This window comes from Eupeodes corollae, chromosome 1 (assembly GCF_945859685.1).
Source record: "Eupeodes corollae chromosome 1, idEupCoro1.1, whole genome shotgun sequence".
NCBI lineage: Eukaryota > Metazoa > Arthropoda > Insecta > Diptera > Syrphidae > Eupeodes > Eupeodes corollae.
Window position 1 is genome coordinate 2,970,288 of NC_079147.1, and position 22,915 is coordinate 2,993,202.

The 22,915-nt window shown below is 31.9% G+C and overlaps 1 protein-coding gene across 1 annotated transcript in view; it reads right to left on the bottom strand.

Moving 5' to 3' along the window:
• Positions 1-362: 362 nt before the first annotated feature.
• Positions 363-22,915, bottom strand: part of LOC129942631 (beta-alanyl-bioamine nonribosomal peptide synthetase ebony) — a 64,328-nt gene continuing 41,775 nt past the window's right edge. Inside the window, exons 2-10 of the mRNA XM_056051645.1 lie at positions 12,309-12,903; positions 8,134-8,283; positions 7,690-8,046; positions 7,447-7,614; positions 6,613-7,384; positions 6,180-6,270; positions 1,365-1,540; positions 979-1,162; positions 363-898 (exon numbers count right to left, since the gene is read on the bottom strand). Of these exons, the coding sequence (XP_055907620.1) occupies positions 749-898; positions 979-1,162; positions 1,365-1,540; positions 6,180-6,270; positions 6,613-7,384; positions 7,447-7,614; positions 7,690-8,046; positions 8,134-8,283; positions 12,309-12,900 (2,640 nt within the window). The 5' untranslated portion in view covers positions 12,901-12,903 and the 3' untranslated portion in view covers positions 363-748. The remainder of the gene's footprint in view (positions 899-978; positions 1,163-1,364; positions 1,541-6,179; positions 6,271-6,612; positions 7,385-7,446; positions 7,615-7,689; positions 8,047-8,133; positions 8,284-12,308; positions 12,904-22,915) is intronic.

Sequence of the window (22,915 nt, forward strand, 5' to 3'; positions counted from 1 at the left end):
TTTATAGGAAAAACGGTTTTGCCTTTTCTGTCACTCGAATGCGTACCATATGACCAGACCCGAGATAAATAACATCCCGGGATCAATAAATATAGTTTTGAAATAAACCATAGACAATAAATGAGAAAGAAAACACAAGTACAAGTTATATATCTGTTAACGGGTCAGTGCACGATTGTGACCATAGCGTTTAAGCCTACAAGGTTACAGATCTTTTCCAAAGCCCGTATTGCGCAATACGATAATCGTTCCAAATCCCTTGTAATCGTTGCATTTTTGGATTTTGATGGCAAGAACCTTTTCGTGAGATCTCTTGTTGCATTTTGTTAAGTGTAAACATTTTAAATAAAACTAAATTTGAGTATTAAATTCGATTCAACTTTTAATTTTCTATTTACAACAAAATTCATTTAAAAACTAAAATTAAATTATGATTTTTTTTTGCGGTTAATATAATATTCAACATATTTTTAAAACATACATTCTGTAAGTTTTTGTTTTTAGTATTAGAACAATATAATATCTACAAAACAATGGGTTTGAAATGAGTTGTGAGAGTGGATACAATTTTGATAATTTGTTTTCTTTTTAAAAGAGTATTTCAGTGGAAAGATATGATTTTCAAAATTTACAAAAATCAACAAAAATGTATGAATGTATGTAAGTGTAAAATATCCTAAATTTACAATAATATCGTCAGTTGGGATGAGCAATACTGGAATAATTCCATTTGGCTAGTCAAAGAATTTTAAGATGAGTAGTCAACTTCTTTCCAATGAACAATGCATCGTTGTGAATCTGGAGCTCTGCTGAATGGTCTGCTTCCATCGTTGTGAACATATTTATTGACTTGGTAATCCAAAAGCGTTTTATATTTGTAGACATCTGATCCAAGTTGCTATATGAAATAATTAAATGTTAATATTTGTACATTATGTAGGTTTTTATAGAAATTTTAAAGCAAAATTATTTGGTTACCTGGGTGAGCGGACTGGAGTTCGTTGTTAAAATACCAACAAACTTTCGAATTTTAGCTAATTTTAAAACTTCGTGTTCCATAAAATGCATACATGCGATGTTCTCTTTGGGATCTAAATCGGGACTCGTTCCCATCATGAATGAGTGCAAAATTGTATTTAGTCCCTTTGGCAGGTATGTGTCTCTGGCAAGAAGGAAATTTAACAAAAATACAATTAATATCAGTTGTAAGATAATTGTATTCAATTTTGATTTGTATTACTATAGTTATGAATTTTTTGAATTGGTGAGTGATGCAAAGGTTTAAATATATAATAAAAATAGGAAGTCATGCATGTATATTATAATATTTTAGTTTATACTAAAAATAAGATATGTCTGTTTACCTTATTGGACCTTCTAGAGTTTCAAGAAAGTCAAAAACCACAGAGAGTCGTGAGCTAACTTCAACTGTCGGTTCATCGTGAGCATCAAAGTTTAAAGCTGTGCCAATTACTCTATTTGTATTTACGTCTTTTACAATAAAACTCAAGTTCTTTTCAACCAGCACTGTCCATATGTCCTAAAAATAAATTTAAATAATTAGAATAAATCAATAAAAATATATGATGGCACACTTTGAAAATTAATTAGTTTAGAATTATTTGCATAACAACATTTTTGAATGGGTATAATTTAAACAATCTTTTAACAAATTTGTTGGGTTAAGACGATGTTGCATTTCTTAAATACAATGTAAAACTAATATTCAAGACTCTAAAAACATTAACACATAAGGCTGATTATACAAGAGTTGGGTAACTCTTGAAAATATTTTGTTTACGTTAGTAAACAAAATATGGAATTGATATGGATTGAATTGATGGCTAGTTTCAGGAATTTAAAGGGAACTTAATTTAAAATTGAAGATCTCTTATTCAAGGTTTCTTCTTAAAAAACTTGGAAAAAAAATTAATGAAAAACATTTAAAGCATTACTCAAGTTACAAACATTTTAAATGTGTTTGACAACAAACCACTTTTTGGTTAATGTCGTTAAATTACTAACAAATCTTCACCTACACAACTTAACTGTATAAGCTTTATGGCTCATATGACAACCCCCATTGCTAAAAATTTGATGAATTTTTGATAAGTTTTTGGAATAGGATTGAATGTCAGATTCATATTATGTTCTTGGGCCAGCCCTCAATTAAAAGTGATACTTTTTGCAACAAAGTTTAGAAAGTAAAACACAAATTTTGTTTTCATATACAAGAATTAAATAATTCAAAATATAATAGGGGTCATATCCATTGACTCAATACGATTTGTTTTGAATTGAAGGAATTCCTACAAAAATACATAAAAATTATCTCCCAGGGGGGGGGGGGGGTCATGACCCCTACGACCCCCCTCTGGATACGCCATTGTAATGATCATGAAATTAAGAACAATAACAATATACCTAACACAGGACTGACGCCATAAGACTGACGAAAAAGACGAAATTTGAGATTATAATCAGGACTAATGTTTTTTTTGTGATTTCAAGTATCAAGAAACTACATTTAAAAAAAATCAAAATCTAATATGAATAAATAAAAATAAATTTTAGATTAACTAAAAAATAACGACTCACCATAGGGCTGTTGTGTTGACTGGCTTATCACGTGTATAGACAACAAACATAACCCAAACTCTAGTACAGTTATGGTGGCCGTCAATTTGTGGGACCCGCAACTAACCTTTTTAGTATTACCAATATTTAAATTCAAAGTGGGATTTGACGTTGAGTCGGCGATATTTCGCTGGATTTTTAAATTTAAATAACACACAACGGACTGACGAATAAAACTAAAGACACATTTTCTTATTTTTTTAAGTAAAGTGGAGAAAACTGCATTATTAAGTTAAATAGTATATATTAAACTATATACATCACAGATTGTATTAAATTGATAAGTTTTCTCAAATCAATGATAATGTTTAATAGACAGCCACTTTATTGTTGGTTTTCGGGGTTGTTACATGCCAAAGGACTGACGTTTTAAGAACTAATTGTGTTTTTTTAATAACTTGTATTCAAAATGAAGAACTGAAATTGGGTGACTAAATAAAGGTCTTTCCATTGTTTTAAAATAAATTGAAGCTCAATGAAATATGATAAGACTTTGTATATATTGGTTGATGACATCAAATTACACATCATTTCTATAATCACCCGTAATTATGTTTTCAAATATGGCAGATTTATCCCTACATACTCTTTGATAGAAGATATGTGTAGTAGGGTGGGTCATTTTTTTAATTTAGCTGATTTTGAATTCTAATAGTAATAAAACGTGTCCAAATGGGCTTTATAATGACCAAATAAAATATATTTGAAATCGGAATTTATCTGTAGCCTGCTCATCGACAGTGAAAATGACCATAGAAAACATTAAAATCCCATATTCAAATTTTCAAATTTAATTTTTTTTTACAATCAAAGTACGAGTAGGCTGCGTAAGTAACTTCATTTCTTTAACTTATTTGAAAGCGTCAAATAGTTTCAAATTGTTATTTTTATTTATGTGATTCAGAAACAACGGTGAAAGTTTGTGCGATATCAATAATAATAATATTCTATAGTCCACAAAAAGGATTGGAAAAATAGAGTAATTTCTTTTAAAGTTAGCATCATTTCGAAATGGAAAAAAACAAGGCGTTGTTATAAATGTCCAATTTTTGGAGCAATTGAGGAACTTAAAGAAAATATTTTAACAACTTACGCAGATTTTATGAAGTTCTACGAATGGACCAGATTTCATCTTAGGTTAGATACATAGAAACACAAAGAAAGAACGATCCTTTTATGATGTAGCGAAAATAGTCTCTTAGAAGATAGATATCTAATATCTGGAAAAAGCATCTCTGCCAATAATTACCAATGCACGAATAATTCAGTTATTGAGATCATACCATGTAAAATGCGAAAACTTAAACAAATCTTTAAAAAGATGTTCCGACGAAAAGAGGCAGATTTTTTTGAAACATAGCACAGTTCTGTTTAACATTTGCTTATGGAAATGCAAACACGTTTCTAAATGTATCTGTGCAAAAGAAAACAAAGTGCATAAAGAAGATCACATTTTTTTTTAGATCAAAGATCTGAGAGAAAATGAGGATAGGTGGTGTCGATCAGCCAAATTGTAAAAAAATAGAAACATCAATTAGCCGTTCAACTTCAATAATACAAAAAGAGCAACAGAAAGAACAAAGGAAGGAGCAATTAAACAATTTATCTTCATCGTTTGATTCTGATAGTGAAAACCTTTCCATAAGATCTACGTCAAACGAAAATGGAGAGATAAATATAAATAAATTCTCTACGTCAAAATCAAAGACCAAAAAGACCACTATTCAAAACCTACCTCTATTATCCAAGACATGGGATCGGAATGGAGTTTCTGATAGTGCAGCAGCCGCCATCGTTTCTGCCGCACTTTATGATCTAAAGTCCGATTTAGAGGTGATTGATAAATCTTAAATACACCGAGAAAGAAACAAAGTAGGGCCCGAATTAACATGCAAAGCTTTATGTTCAAATGTCCTTGCTTTGTATTTCGATGGGAGAAAAGACAGAATAGAACTCTTGGTGTCGTTAAAAAGCGTACCAAAAGATACAAACAAGTTTTGACAGAGGAACATATTTCCATCATAAAGGTTCCGGAATCTACATTTTTAGGATACACGACACCACAGCAGGGTACGGCAAAAGGTATAGTAGCATCCACTGCTTCAAGACAAAAAATATCTCACTTGATGACTTACTAGCTGTGGGCTGTGATGGCACAGCTACAAATACAGGCAAATTAAATGGTGTTATTAGAATAATGGAAAAAAGGATAGGGCGTCCTTTGCAATGGATAGTGTATTTGTTTCATTTAAATAAAACTTCCACTCAGACATCTATTCATAAAGCTTGGTGCAACTACAGGTTCTTCTTCTTACACGGGTGAAATTGAAAAAAAGCTAGAGGGTTGCGAAAAGCTAAGTAATATAAAATATAATTCCATTCCCAGTACGCTGGCAGATTTGTCAGCAAAGGATTTAAGTACAGATCAGCAGTACCTGTATGAATTTACAACTGCAGTGATCACCGAAAATTTTCCATCTGATTTAGCAAATAAAGCGCCTGGAAAGAAGTTTCATGCCCGATGGCATACGAAAGCGAACAGAATACTACGCCTTTACGTATCTACAGCAAATCTATCGCAAAATTTTATTCATTTGGCTGAGTTTGTTGTAAAGGTTTATGCACCAGTATGGTTTCAGATAAAGATGCATCCAAATTGCAAAGACGGTTTAAGACATTTTTGGAAACTTATTGAGGAGTCTCGATATCTTTTTCCTGAACTCAAGCAAGTTATACATCCAGTAATCCAGCGAAATGCATACTTTGCACACCCTGAAAAGCTTTTATTATCAATGTTAACAGATACTACACTACACGTTCGGGAGCTTGCTGCCAGAAGAATTCTTAAACCTAGCAGTTTGACTCTTAAAAGAAACGTGCCACGAGTTTTTGAAGTTCCAAAAAATAATTTGATTGGCAGCAGAAAATGTATGAACCCCCAGTTTTAAAAGATGTTCCTAATGATGACATTTTGAAAATTATTATTTTCAGGGGTGAAAGTAACTTAACGTTTTTAAGGCTGCCTTGTCACACCCAAGCAGACGAACGTTCTGTCAAAATTGTTACCGAAGCTGCGATGTCTGCATGTGTTGACAAATCTAGATAGGGTCTAATTCAAGCAAAAATAGCGTCCAGGAAATTCATTCCGAAATTTGAAAGTAAACGTGACTTTAATATTAATTTTAATTAACTTCTAACATACAAAAAAATGTTTAAAGTACATATTTAATTTGAATGTACATTTTTATAATAAATACTTGGTTATCTAAGCTGGTGAAAAAAAACAGCTTTTAAAATAAATATTTAAACATTTTTAAAATTATTCATTTTTTTCTAAATTAACGTACTTTCAAACTCAATGCGCAGGCTGAAGAACTTAAGTACAAGTTTTTTCTCTTAAATATTAAAAAACAACTTATTTAGCAACGTTTTATCATTATTAGAATTTCAAAAAAAAGTCATATAAGAGCGACCCGCCCTAATGTGTAGCTATCTTACATTTGCAGGTTTTCAGTTTTCATATACGAATATTATGTACTTACATTTATAATATCGCTGTAATCTGTTCTCATAATATCCGGCTTCAGCCACTGTTCCAAATCAGCTTTTCCATAGAAACTTTCTACAATGATTCTGAAACAAAGGTTTTTTTTTATTTTATAGAAATTCTATGTTTATTTAAAATTTATATTTAGCTTTAAATCTAAGGACATACCTATACGTATGCATAATCAAGAACTTACAAGACTGAAAAATTTTCAATAATATAAAACTGTTAAGAATTTATTATTTTTTAGAGGAAATAAAACTCAAATCATTTATACCATAAATAAATAAATATTGGTATAAATTTGATATAATGTGATTAAACCAAACTAGTAAAATGTTCCCTACTCAATTGTTCAGCTTAGAAACTAACATCTTTTCAAATCTTGTAATTCCGTCATTACATTTTTTCAATAAATCAAAACTCACTCAATGACATCATCCTTATCACTTAACGTAAGTGGAAACGCTTTCATGCTCAAGTGAGGGCAGGCACTTGTCCACTCTTCTTCCATCGGTTCGGAATTTTCATTTTTAGCCATTTTGTAAATAATATCACCCAGATTCTTTGCACGAATAAAGTCTGATATACCAATTGAGTAGCCTTTTTCACGCAATAAAGTAACGGTAAATATCGAATTCAACGAGTTGCCACCGAGTTCATAGAAATTACTATTTGGTGTCAATGTTGCACGGGTTGAACGACCAATAACACTTCCCACAGTTTCAAAGAGATCCCTTGCAATAAGCTTAAGATCTTCCGGAACTTGGGTAAAATCAAAATCAAGAACTATAACTGTGTCGTCCTCGTTGTTATTGGCGGTTTCGTATGTTTTCAAAAGTGCTTGCCGGTCGATTTTTCCGTTGACCAAAAGAGGTACGCGATCAATGATTACAACTTGAGGTATCATATAATCTGCCAGTTTGTTCTTTAATGCTGCTTCTATTTGAAGACCCGTAAAAAGAGGAGAATCATCTCGGAGTTTGACAAATGCCAAAAGAGCTTGATCAAGTTGATCCACATGATAGCAGAGTACAATAGCTTTGTCGACAACTTCAATTGAAAGAACGTTCTTCTCAACTTCGGACAGGTCAACTCGATGTCCACGAATTTTAATCTGTGAATCGGTACGACCTTCATAACAAATATATCCACCTTGAAGTGATCCGTAGTCACCAGTACGATATAGGCGAGAATACTCTAAAAAACAAGAATTCAGTCAAGAAAATGTCCAAAACCAATAAGAAAAAGAAACAACTCACTGTATTCAACGGCAAGAGGATTCTCGAAGAAACGTTCAGGATCACGTCCATTAACGTAACCACTGGCAAGATTTAATCCAGCTACAAAGATTTCACCAATATCACCATTCTTAACAGGTCTATAGTCCTGATCCAGTAAATATATCACAGTATTGTCTATCGGAAGTCCTGGAATTCAAAAACCCCGCAACAAATTAGAACAATCATGATTTAATATTTATATTAAACATTTTTCAAACTTACCTATAGGAATACGATCAAGTTGGCTCAATTGTTTTTTACTCTCGCACGCAAAGTAGGTAACATCACCCATAACCTCTGTGGAGCCATAGAAATTATACAAAGCATGGACACCCTCTTGGAAGTAATCGTAGAAGCTCTCGGCTAATTGCACTGGCAACGGTTCTCCAGAACACACCCAAATCTGAAGGCTGTGCAAAAGTTTCACATTTGATTTGCCACTCATTTGCAGGTACATGAGAATGTTGCGCAAGAGCGTTGGCACCAGCACCAATCGACGTATCTTGTACTGATCCAATACTGTAACCAGTCTCTCGGGATCTTTTGTGATTATCTTTGGAATAACTAGAATTGCCATACCTTTAGACAGTATGTGCGATAGAAAAAATTTAACAGTGATTACTGATTACTATGTTTATTCATAATTGTATGTAATTGGATCCTTACCGTTTAAAAGTGGACCCCAGAGTTCTGAAATTGAATCAACAAATGTCAGGGCCGTCTTGAATACTCCTATTGATTCATCAGAAGTGTATGGGAACGAGTCCCACTGCCATTGTAAACGGTTTAATATAATCGAATGAGGCAAGCGCACACCTAAAAAATTCAAAACCATTGTTTAAAATAAAGAGATAAGAAAGGTTTTTCTCATGAATGAGTAATGAAAGGAATAAAAATATAAAATAAGTCTTTTAAATAATAGATACAGTATTAAATTTCAAATGTAATCAATTATCTGTTCTTACATGTACGAGTATAAAATATTTGAGTAATTTGTTTAAATAAATACTGACTCTTTAAAATCATAAGAATTTCGATTTTTGATGATATGGTAAAAAAAAAAAACATTTGTATGGATCAAAAAGTCGGTAAAACGTTTTGATTCTTGACTGCAAAGACATGGGAAGCATTTATTTAAATGAGGGCTAGGCTTAATAGTTCATAATGTACACCTTTAAGGCCACTTAACATAGACATTTCACTTCCAAATAATATACATACATACATATATCATACTTATGATCATTATAAACAAATACAAACAATTACTCAAAAATCTGTTACGTAAAATAAATTTTATTTCGAAACGATTGTTTTTTCCATATTTTTACTTCTGGTCCATATTTTGTAACTCAGGTTCCTTTGTCGTGGTTAAAAAATGTATAATTTATGGAAAAGAACTTTAATTTTCTTAGGATCGTCATGGTTTTAACTTATACAGTGGTGGAAATATAATTAGAAACAATGAAAAGAGTAAACATAATGCACTTTTCTTATCATTGTTCGCACACAAAAAATGATTAAATACAGTTTGCTTCTTGCTTTTATTGTGGAGCATGTTTTTGGTTCGCAGGTTTCATAAACCTGTTAAATTGATGATATCGGCAATTTAAACCAGCTTACAAAAGATTATTTGAAAAATTAGCTTTGCAAAATTATTAGAAACAGTGAGAAAATATTGAAGAAGTGATATTATTTAACGGTAAATCTTTGGTGCTACATTTTTGTTTTAGTTTAAATATCTTAGCTCTACTATCTATTTAAAAAAAAAAACGAGATAAACAAGAGCTGCACACCAGAGCTAAGGAAGATTATCATTCACACGTACTCAAAGGAAAAAGCTACCATGGATAAAAAAGCCAATTGCATACATAAAAACTCCAAAAAAAAAACCGTGACAGAAAAACAACTGCCAAAGAGGACAGACTTATTTGTAGACTAAGGAAGGCCAACCCTTTGCAACCAGCAAGTTCTGGAGCGATACTCAAAATGTAATATGTATGATTGGATCTGATGCTAGAACATATGAAAGACGCCCAGTTAACAAAGAATTCGATCCCAAGTACACAATCAAAACGATCAAGCATGGTGGTGGAAATGTGGTTGTTTGGGGAGCCTTTTCGTGTTATGGCGTTGGTCCTATTGTACGCAAAGATGGCCGAAGGGATCAGCATGTGTATACAAATATATTGGAAAATGTTATGGAGCTATATGCTCTTGATCATTTGCCAGTTACATACGAGTACATTTTTCAACAGGATATTGATCCTAAACACACTTCACGTTTAGTGAAGTGTTACCTTGAGAAAAAAATCATCAATGTTTTAAGCTGGCCAGCATAAAGCTCTGATCTGAATGCGATCGAAAACTCGTGGGCTGACGTTGAGAGAAGTTTAGGAGTCAAAACATCCAAAAACTCAAATGAGTTGTTCAAAAAAATAGGAAAAGTTTGGCGGAATATCCCACTTTAACGCTGACAAGATTTGGTAGATAGTGTACCTAAACGGTGTGCAGCTGTAATTGCTAACAAGGGTTACCCCACAAAATATTGATTTTTCAATCGATCAAAGGTATTTTGAAGTAGAAAATATAATTTCTTTACCTTTACCTTTTATTTGTATTTTTCTCTTTCAGTGAACTGATGTTTCTAATTATTTTTCCACACTTTTATTTTGTTTCTTTCGAATTTAGTGCTATTTATGTTACAATTTTTATTTTTTAATATTTTATTTGTTGATATTTATTTAGTTTTATTAAAGTTTTCTACCTTTTGCAAAAAAAAAGTACAAAATGCATGTTTATAATTATTTTACCACTACTGTATGTACTGTATGTGACGTGTTATTTAATAAGTTTTAAGATTTAACATCAAATTTATAAATTTTACAAAATTTGATGGAAATTTAAATAAGTTATGAAATTTAAATAATGCAATTTTACGTCATTGGGTACGTTCAGACGACACAGGGGACTTGAAAGTAAGGCAATTTTCAAGTATCTGATTGGCCAGCTGCTAAAAAATTGGCTTCCAGTTAAGACAACTTTATTGGAAAGCTAACTGGAAAGTTAGTCAAGAATAATCTCCATTACTATCAAGTCTATTCTAATCATGCCAAATGACAGTTTGTCATGTTTTTTCATTCAACTGAAAACTGAACTTTATTAAACTCTATGATTCATTTATTTTCTGCACAATTGCATTTAATGTTTGGTAAAGATTGTTCCATCTCAAATTGGAATTAAGTAAAATTACTTTTTAATACAAAATCTAAATCGTGATAAGCTTTTAGCTTACTTGAAGTTGTTTTGTAAACAATAATGGGCAGGTTGAGGCGACTTAAGGGGCTTGAAAGTAAGGCAAGTTTCTGATTAGCCAGCTGCCAAAAAATTGTCTTCCAATAGAAAGTTAGTCAAGAAAAAATTCCCTTACTATCAAGTCAAGTCAACTTATGTCAGAATGACAATCGATCATGTTTTTTTAATTAACCGAAAGTTGAACTTTATTCCTCTACGATTTATTTATTTTTCGCAGAATTTCATTTAATATTTTGTGTAAAAGGGTTTCTCGTAAAATAAGAAAAGAAATAAGTAATATTTCTTTACCATACGAAATGCAAGTTCGGATAGACTTGTAGTTTGCCTGAGGACTGTTTTGTAGACAATAATGTTTTTGGTAGTTTTTGTACGGAAGGTAGAAGTTAGGGAAGTAAAGTACTGAGTTTGAAGTTTATGACAGTTAAAAAACTAACTTGTGCAGAATGAACGTTCTAGGAATGCAGTTGCCTGAAAATGAAGTCCCTTATGTTGTCTTAAACTGTCCAATGTCTTTGGTAGTTCTTATACGATGAACTGAATGTAGAAGTTAGTGAAGTAAAGCTCTAAATTTGAAATGTATGCCACTTGAGAAACTAACTGGTTGCCTTGGTGCAAATTTAAGTTAAGAGAATGCAGTTGAGCAGTTGACTGCAAATGAAGTGCTTTACGTTGTCTGAACCAGTCCATTATCAACTATCAAATTTGACGAATTATTTTTGTGAAGATTTACTTTACTTATTTTCTAATGTCCTAGTGTTTTGCTGTTATACATTTTTGTCACATTTGTACGCAATCACTTAGGTTAAATTTAAGCTTTATAAGGACTTTTTCTGTTTTGGAAAGCTAAGGTGTTAATAATTTAGAACCCTAAGAAAATATAATTCGCAACTATTGGTTATTATTTATTTTAAAAGTGTCAAAAAGACTTTTTTAAGTTTTTCCTTTAAAATGAAAGCATACGAATACGATTTTCATAGCTTGGTTAAATAAAAAACACTTTTAAATTTGAGCTTCTATCTTTGATTTCTAGGTTGTTCATCGCGTTTTTTCTACTTTAAAAAGCTAACAATTTTAACATGTTGTCAAACTTTTCAATGACTATGAAATAAACGTTTGTAATGCTATATAATGCACTTAATATTAAGTGGCTTACAATTAAGTTAGTCAAAACAATCTCATACAAAATACCTTGTTTTTGGTAAGATTTTTGATCGGTGAGGTTAAAATAAATGTTTATATTCTGGGTCATCTATAAAGAAAATTGTCTTCCAATGAGGCTACCAAATTTATTGTTGGCTGAAGTTTTTCAACCGTGTGAACAGACATTTAATAATTGGAACAAATTGTCACTTGATAGAAAATTGGGAATTTCATACCTATTTGGATGATATAAGAAGACTTTTGACAGTTCGGCCAATATTGCAAGATCTTTCAGTCGTGTATAATTCACTGCTTGGGCCTTTGTTAATTATTTATTTGCAAAGTTACATATGAACTGTTTTTTGACTAATTTCTATAAGACTTACCTTTAGGAATCCCAGTGCTTCCTGAAGTATATAATATAATAGCTAAATCTTTTGCAATATTTAACATTTTGCTGTCAGGAATATTACTCGTTTGCATTTCATGTGATTTCTGATAAAGTTCGTTCACACTCAAAGTGCACGTTGTACCGAAGAGTTTTCGATCGATGTCATTATCACATATAACCATTATTGGACTGGCTTCATTTAAAATGTGCTCTATTCGATTGGCAGGAAAACTTGGATCGATTGGTAAATATGCTGCACCAGCCTTCCACGTTGCAAGCAACACCATAACCAATGTATCGGATGGTTGCATGCAAACAGCAATTACATAGTCACTATCTTGATTTGGCTTCAATGAGCGCTTAAGAGATTCACGAAGAAAAAATCTACCAAATTGATTTGATTTCTCGTTGACTTGTTGATAGGTTAACGCTCTTGAAATAACTCCCGATGGAAGTTCATCGTTGTAAATTAGAGCCGATTTGCAGGAATATTGAGGAAGGTTTTCTTCAAAGATTCTATGGATATTCCGCGATTTTAACTCCTTTTGAGGACCTTTGATAATAGATAGTTGTGGAATCGACCCCATGATCTGAAATACAAACAAAAAAGAATGTTTAAATAATTTATTTACCGTATTACAAATTTAATACAAAATATTCATAATAATAACAGTAAGCATTTTCTATTGTGATATAAAAAAGACTACTGTCTCCTAAGTCACCGTGTAAGATGTCATGCCCTTTTCTTAAGTAATAACAATTAGCTAGTAATCTGTATAATATTATTAATAACTTTTTGTCCAGTTAAAACGAACTAAATTTATTCAATATTTATTTAAAACAATAAAAACATTTAGAACTGAATTAATAAGTATTAGGTAATTACAAATAATGTGCTTTTTTTATTTCTACATAAATAGTCTAAAAGTAAAAGTTAATTTAAAATTTATTATATAGGAAAAACTTTGTTGATAATAATTTATTCTAAGGTGAATGCATATTGACGTCTACTGTTACGTTTTGATGTAAAGTTTTAAATTGTCAGGCGAAAAGTATAATCATTTCAACTTTTATTAAATTATGCGAAGGTCATTCTTCCTGCTTTTGAATCTTGATTGCCATATAGATCAATCTCACAAGACCTCAACTAATACAAAATTTAATAAGAATGAAGTCTCATTTTTATTTTCAATGTGTTACTAATTTTACATAAACTTAACAACTACGCAACGAAAGTCAAGAACACGCATCGGGAAATCCATCAGCTTTGGAAGTTAACAATCAGATTTCCAAGAATACCCCTATCAAGCAGATCGATTCAGTGGAATCCCCCTATTTGTTGATGTTTTTCTTTTCATTACAGATTGTTGGTGGAATAATTGCAATGAATCGCAACTAAAAGATTCTCGGTAGGTTGTGAGAGGGCATCAGTTAGTTCAACTTGATTAGTGTCCCAGGGAGAAGACACGCTGTTTGACTAGTAATTAGTCACATCCTCATTAAATATTTTGACTCTGTCAATGCAAATTATGTTGTTGCAGGTACAACTCACAACTTACATCAAGCTTAACAATTAATATAACGACGACAACGAATACGACATGGGAACTTTTTCAAACCTGCGAAGATCTCTGAATTTTGCGGAAATGAACAAACCTATGGGACAACTTCTCTAGTGCACTGCAGTGCGGTATGCTACTGCGACCTTGCATATGTCAAGACATCAATCAGTAGTCATAGTGTGGTTGAAGAACAATGCTCTCTATGTCAGTATTTTGTCTCGTTAGGGAGGTGGTAGCAGACTTTTTGAACCTGTTTTACCTAATTTGGGATCAGTATTCGATTTATTAAGTATCATTGAAATAAATATCGAGATTAATCTTTTATATGTACAGGTGCTCCCAAAGTTAAGCGTACACTCAATTGAAAGTTAGTTTTTTGTTACTTTTCATATTTAAGATTTTAAGATGCAATGTTTTTGGAAAATACTATTTAATTTATTGTTTTTCTTAGGAATACATAAAAAGACATTACTTTAACAATAAACAAATGGTAGTATTAAAAAAATTCATTTCATCTCAACATTTCATCGCTCAAAATTATGGCTTCTTAAATCAAGTTTTCAAAAAATTTACTGCTATATTTACTTGTTTTTTAAACTGAATTTGAAACTAATGTTCGTTTCAATATTAACTTCCTCATTCCTCATCAACCGACATTGCTACAAGACAATTAATTTCAAAACTATGCATTTAAACAATAAATCTTTACGTGAAATACGGCCGAATACATTCAACGGTCCAAAAAGTACTTAACAAATATCAGTGTGAAAGTACGACTCTAAACAAACCTGGAAGAGGACGACAAAAAAATCTTTTCTCAGCAAGACGAACAAATAATTTTAAGAAAATTTGAGGTAAACCTCAAAATGAGTGTACCAAACTTGGCGGCTGAAATGGCGACACTTATTGAAAGACCAGTTTCAACCGAAACTTTTCGTTCTTCGGAAGAATGATTTGAACGGCAGAGTTGCTCGGAAAAAACTACTTATTTCGAAAATTAATAAACAAAAACGTCTTGAGTTCGCTAAAAAGCACCTCAAAAAATCCCAAAGTTTCTTGAACGATGTTTTATTCTCGGACGAGACCAAAGTTAACTTGTTTGGGTCTGACGGAAAGCAAATTGTTTGGAGAAAGCTCAATACTCAGTTCAAGACAGAGAATTTGCTTGTCACTGTTAAGCATGGGAGAGGAAATGTTATGTTATGGGGGTCAATGATGGCAAATAGGACTGGGAACTTTGAATTTATTGATACAATCATGGACACTTTTGGAAGTTCTTAAAAGCAATATGAGTCAGTCTGCAGAAAAACTGAATTTATCAGCAAACTTTTACTTTCAACAAGATAACGATCCAAAACACACATCGTTTTTTGTGAAAGAATGGTTATTGTATAATGCCAGAAACCAGCACAAGACCCTACCTCAGTCATCGGACCTCAATCCCATTGATCATTTGTGGAAAAAAATAAAGCGAAAGTTGCAGAATTGCAACCTAACCAACAAAAGTCAACTTAAAGCGAAGATCACGGAATTTTGGGAAAATATACCTTCGTCTTTTACTCAAAATTGTTGAATTAATACGCGGCGACTATAAAAAAAAAATTAATTGGGTGGCGCAACAGTCCTTTGAGAACCAGGGCCTAGTGACTTACAACTCTCAACCATTCCTGTGTGCGAGTAATGTTGTCAGGAATGGAGGGGACCTACAGTTTATATGCCGAATCCGAACGGCTAATTTGAGAAAGCACTTTTCATGACAAGAGTTACTCTTGGAGAATTTGTCAATTCCTCGCAAGAGGCAGTACCCGTGAAAAGACTTTAGATGGCATAGGCAGGGATCGAACCCAAGACCTCTGGCATGACAGTCCAACGCACTAACCATCATGCCACGGGTACTACGCGGCGACTATAAGTTATGATTTTGGCTAAAAGTGGCCCTACAAAATATTAAAATTTTAATTTGACCACTCATTAACATTTTTGTATGCTTTCAATTTCAAGTATTAATTGTTTTTGTTGTTTTTCTTCATGTTTATTTAACATAAAATATTATATAAAAGAAAATTGAAAACAAAATTCCAAAAACATAAAATTTTAATATGTAATTTAAAACAGCAAAACAGTTTTCTTTGCTTGTGTACGCTCAATTTTAAGAGTAACTCAAAAACAAACAAAAAATGATCTGTAGCAAAATTGTAAATTATAGAAAAAGGCAGAAATGGTTAATTTAGTTATTTTATTTAAAATTAAAGGTTTTTATGTACAATACATACATATGTATGCAGGTGCATCATAATGCCGGTAAAAATGTTTAAATTGAGTTAAATAAATATTGATGTGTAGTTTGAATGTTATATAAACAACTCATGGGCTAGCATTACAGTTTCTCGACTTCTCGAGTGTCTAATTTTACTGTCAAACATATTTCAGCTAAAAAAATATTTTCAAAACATTTCCACATATTAATGACACAGAATTAAGTGAAGAAGTAGGGAAGAAAAACATTTTTTTTATTAGACACTAGCTCCCTATAATAAAACACTTATTGCTTTTTCAAACAGTTTTCAAGATTTTATGGTAGACACATAAATAGTTTACAAAAAAACATTATAGCATCACAATAAAATTATTAAGTAGTTTTTAAAGTCGATTATTGAAATGCAATGTAGAATAAGCTTGGAAATGCGGGACAATCTTAGCAGTAAACTATAATTATTTGATTAGATTAGATTTATTTTTTTCAATGTTAAATGTTCATACATAACTATTGCACATATATATAGCATACCTGTTTGCAGTCTGCGATTGACAACTTTTTATTCTATAAACATATGTATATGTCTTTTAACAATCTTTAAAAATGTTCCTTAATAATTCTGTTTCTATGTTTCTAATGCAATTTTACAATATTTATATAATAAGGAGCATCTACTTTATTTAGATGATAAGTGATCAGCTCTTCCGATATAACATCGCTTCCAAAGACATGTCTTCTTGTTTCTAGTAACACTGGACATCTACCCATGAAATGAAAAGTATTTTCTCGCTCACCTTTATTGCATAATTCGCACATCAAAGGTAAATCATCTCTATGGGGAATGAAATTTAGATTGGGCAGTTCTACTTTAAGACTAAATATCATAGATATTTGACCCGTTGGTAAGTCATCTCTGAAGTAATTCTTTTGATTAAGATTGTAGTCCAGCTTGCTGTAAGACGTTCTGTAGATGGATTCTTTTGCTTCGGATGTGTACCTTAGTCTACAACGATTGTCTACTGCAACAATTAATTGGTACAGATGGCATTTTCACGTGAGATAGTCTTCCGATCTCAGATTTATACCTTCTACTTCAGCTAGCTCTACCCTCTCTCTGAATCAACCTGATTTTCTCTATATTACCTGCAGTACTGCTATTTTCGGGAGAAGCTCATCTGACACCAGAAGGACCTTACATAGGTAGTCCACATTCAATTTCATCGCAAAAAGGGGAGCCTTGATGAGAATATCGTCATATTCTACTCTTCCTGGAAGACAATCCGTTATATCATCAACAAAGAGTGCTAATAACCTTGGACTCAGCATTGAACCTTGCCTTTTCTTGCCGAAATGCACTCCGAATCAAACCAAGGTTGTTTAAATATTCTCCTTCCATCGTAATTCTTTGGTACTGGAGCCGCTTTCTTAATGCAATCTTCAATTTTTCTCAAATTACAATTTTCGTCTGTCATCATATTTATATCTAACCGATTCTTGTATGTAATTGCATTTGAATGATTCTAATGTAGTTTGGGCATCAATTTTAGGTTCCTGTTCTCCTCATTATCCGTTCCCTCAATGCTAAAATGGATAACGATTGGCATATGATCCGAAAAAGGTACTTGCTCCACCTCGAAACGTACAAACTTTTCAAGATGTTTTTCTTTCATTGAATTTATTTTCTAACACTTGTATTTTTTTTTTGAAAAAATGATTTATTGACAATAAATAGTCTTGCAACAAGAATTAAATAAGATCGTGCTAGTATTTTCTTTTCTTTTTTTTTTCGAAGTGGAATCAATTATAGAGTTATTAATATTAGACAGTCATAAGTTTAGACAGTCATAATATTAGGCAGTCATAAAGTTAGGAGTATTGTAAGTCTCCAGGAATGGAAAAGCCGTAGCTAAATAAAGATGATTACAATTCAGATATGTCAGCCTAAAACTGGCTCAAAGGCCTTACGATCGTGTGAACTTATGAGTACAATGTTGTGTGTCAAAATTGCCAGAAACTTTACTGATGGCCATTGGGTAGATTCAGACAACATACTCGTAAGTAACAATGCTAGAAATAAGTTTTCCGAGTGTTATACATTTCAAAATTGAATTGAATTGAAAGTTAACTTCACTAACCTATGTATATTGTATTTTTGGTAGTTTTTGAAATGAAGGATTTCATCGAACAAAAACTACAAAAAATATTATTCGTTTACAAAACACTTTTTTAGCAAGCTTAAATTCCATCACTACTTGTATTTTGCATTGCAAAGCAATATTAATTATACCTTTTCAAATTTGATAGGAAACCATTTACACAAAATACAACACAATACAAAAGAAATATGTACATTTCAGAGTAATAAAGTTCAGCTTTCAGTCAAATGAAAAACATGATCAGCTGTCATTTGAGCATAAGTTGACTAGATTTGATAGTTTTCTTGACTTACTTTCCAGTCAACTTTTCAATAAAGTTGCCTTAATGGGAAGGTAGTTTTGTAGGTGTTGGAAAATCAGATTCTTGAAACTTGCCTTACCATTAAGTCCAACCTGCCCATTGTCAACGGATGTTTTAAATTATCATAGGTCATTGGGCAGGTTCAGACAACATAAGTTGCTTCATATGAAATTCAGTATTCAGTTTTCAGTTGAATGAAACAACATGACCAGCTGTCATTTTGACATGAATATACTTGACTTGATTTAGATCAGTATTTATATTTCGACAGACATATAAATGCTGCTCTGACCAGGGCCAGAGGAGCCTTCGCTCTGACGAAACGACTGTTTTTTAGCAGTCGGCTTGACCCCAGAGTGAAGGTAATTTGCTACATGGCCCTCATACGGCCAATGATCGTTTATGGTTGTCCTGTGTGGTTCAACGTTGCCCCTTCCCAGATGGAGAAGTTTCGGGTGTTCGAGCGGCAGTGTTTACGACGCTGTACCGGCTTATATCGAACAGCCGAATCTTCTTATGTGCATTACTATTCAAACGAGGTCCTATACAACGGGGCTCGAATCAACAGAATTGACAATTTCGTGATAAAACTCGTTCGAGGTCACATTGCAAGAGCTATGTCTTCGACCAACAATTTAATTTTCGGGGCGTTCTATCCGAACGACGAGTATTTTGAGAGTGCACGCTTGAGCGGCTTCATTCCCCCAGAGGCATTCCTCTTTTTAGATAGATGCGGTCTGATACAGGATAGATTGGCAGTCCCGTTAATCTACCACGTCAGACGAAGAACCGTGGATAGGCGACTCCTGTACAATCGGGACGTCATGGCACAAGGCGGAGCAGAGCTCATTCGGTTTAGTAGGGCTGTGTCCGAACGGGACCGAACTGATAGGGTGAAGCAGGAGAACCAGTTTTGGTGGCTTCAATCGGCACTTGATAGTGGGTAGTCGGGATGGGGTTTTTAAGCCTTGGCCGGCTTACATACTTGTTTTATAGTTTTAGGGTTTAGTTTTAAGTAGAATAGGCATGGTGGCACAGAAAAAAAAATACAAAAAAAAATAAACTAAAGAAATTAAAAAAAACAAGGAATATAAAAAACAAAAAAAAAAAAAAAACAAAAAAAAAATTAAAAAACGTACAAAAAAGACAATAAAATATAGAAACAAAAAATGTTAGATTTGCTGCTGTGGTTGTTCTAGTTTTAAGTAGTTTATAGGTAGAATAGGTAGTTTAAGTTAGCTTTAAGTTTTATTTAAGGACCTAACTTTAAGTAGTTTGTAAGGAAAAATAAATAAAAAAGGATATTGATATTAGTTTTTTTTGTTCAAATTTTCTAATAAATACAAAAATAAATGAAATGAAATTTAAATGAAGTAAAATAGATCTTAGGGCCGAAAGGCATTAGTTTTAAGTGTTATAGTTTAACTTAGAGTGTCCGTATGGGACCATTAAGTTAGTTGTAAGTTATGGATAATTAGGCTAGTTTTACGAATTCTTGTCTAGCTTTAAGATAGGTTTAAGATTGAATAAATAAAAATGAATTTAAAAAAAAAAAAAAATAAAAAAAAAAAAAAATACTTGACTTGATAGTAATGCATTTTTTTTACTAACTTTCTAAGCCAGCTGTTCAATAAATTTGCTTTAATTGGAAGAAAATTTGTTGTCAGCTGGCTAATCAGATACTAGAAACTTGTTTTAACTTCAAGCCCCTTATGTCATTTGAACCAGCCCATTGTATCTCGAGTGTAAGTAAGGTAAATTAAAGTAAAATGAAACAAGCAGATATGAAGGCATTATTGCCCAATAAACTAATTTCCATATGTATATTGTATACACATGTGAAATATGGTCAAATCGTCTTAGATTTACGGGTTTTAAAATCTAATGCACTTCGTTTTTAATATATATCATTGAAAGTTTTGTGCAATCTTAATAAATTAACCATATATGCAAGTGTTGAAAGAATACAAGACATTTTGATTGAATTGAAAAAGACGTTAGTAATAAAATACGAACATTAATACATATAGTCGTAGGATAACCTACGTTATTAATATATACTTTTTTTTAACATATGTATATCCAAATAAATGCATTACCAATAATGCAAAACCGAAAACATGTTTTTTTAAACTGGTATGCAGGAAAGCAATGATATAAAATCTTATTTAATTTCGCAATTAAAAACACTCTAACTAAACTATTTCATGAAATAATTCAATTAACCCCAAAACGGACCAAAGACCATAGACCATAATGTAGCCTGAATAAAATTAATTTAAATCTTTTAAACTATCATTTCTTAATGACGGATTACTCACGGAGATTTGAATATTTAAATTAGAATATGGTCATGCTTTTATGTTTAATGGATTTAGTCTGTATGACGAACGAATTTGTTGTGTAATAATTTGACTATAACTTAATTAAAATTAAACAAGGTAACTTAGTGTATTTAGTTTAGTTTTACAATTTAAAAATAGAAAAAGTTTAATTTACACATACGAGTTCTTAAGGGCTATGAGAAATATATTGAAAGATCTAGAGCCTCTATGTTACGATTAAACCTTTTGATGAGAACCGATTTCTTTATAATAAACTTGTAACAAATTGCTTAATTGTGTTCCATTGATTTTTAACAAAACAATTACAATTTGAATAAAATAAAGTAATTATAGTTTGCATGCTATAAAACGAATTCATTTATTGAGGATATAAAAATAATAAGTGCGTTTTTTTGGTATTCCATATATAGTACAGTAGAAAATTGTCAACAAAACGATTCGCAGTAGTCAGATTTTTGTATTTGTAAATTGGTACAACTAAAAGAAGATCTGTCATCTGAAGAAATGCTAAAAAAACATCTGGAAATTGACATTCTACACAAAAGTTCATTTAACAATGGCTTCAAGGAGGGGGTTTGTTCGTAGACTACTACATTAACATGTGGTGTTGAAGTGAGCTTGAAGATTGCCTCAATTCATTATATACCTGAATCGAGTTGAAATGAGCTTGATTTGACTCGAATTTGGGAGGACAAACCTGTGTGGAGGACATGGAGAAGGTAGCTATTCTATGGTGCTGAACTAATCAGTTCTTCATTGTTTAAAACGAATCAACCTATCTCACTTGCACTTTAGAAAGTGCTGTCATACTTAATCATTTTTAAATCTTTTTGTGCGGTGGAAACACCAACACGATTTATTTAATCTAAAATGATATAAACCTCTGCTAGTGACTACGTAGCCGAAATTCAGCTAGCTTTGTGAACGCAAAATTGTCCTACAAAGCTAGTCAATCCGGAACTGTCATATTAATGACAAATACAAATATATAAAATAAGAAACATTTGTGTTTTCAGAACTTTAAATTGTTTTTTTTTTATTTAAAAAAATAAAACTAAATAGAACATATAATATGATTGATTTATATTTTTTAAATACCGAAAGATTCATTTCATTTTGAATTCTTGTGTACTTACCGAACAGCTGATTATGAAACGTCAAAACCTAACTTTGTAACTGATATTTTTACACAACGAGGGAAAATTTTAACTACTTTTGTAGTTAGATGTAGCCAATGAAAATCCCTTGACTAGGTGGCGAACATTATTTTTTCTATTGTGTTCTCTTGCAAAATAAGCCCAGTTAGTCCATTCAACAGTACAGATTGATTTTTTCCCCAATGGAAAACACAAACATACATACATAATTCCAAATTCATAACTACTCAACGAACACAGCCATTGAGATACAATGCGGGTAATGTTGTGTCTTTTGTAAATGTTCACATTAGACTTCTTGATGTTGGAGAAAACATCGTCAAATGTTTTGCACTTATTAACTTATATGTAATTCAATAAAAGCTTATGAATAAAGTAAGCACTACAACAGTTTGAAGCTAATAACAATGCATTTGATTTCAGTAAATTTAAGAAATAGTCAAGAAACGGTATCCGCATCTCATATCTATACTGATTAATAAAGCTCTTAAGCTGTTTAAGCGGACCAAGAAAAGTATTGTTGCAACTAAAGACTAAACATCTTCTTCTGCAGCTACGACAACATAAGTGAATTAATTGTATGGTCAGTCACCTTGCGGGCTATAAGCATAGAATAATTTTAAACCTTCAGAATAAAAATGTATTCTATTTAAAAAGAAGGGAACAATCTTCTTGAATTGATTTTAAATCAAAACCAGAAGCACTCTAACAATAATTAAATATTTATTTTAATAATCCGGGCTTTCCGGATACAATTCTGAATATTAATTTCAAAAAATTTAGTATGAGCATAAGAATTGATAAATTGTTTTAAGATTTGTATT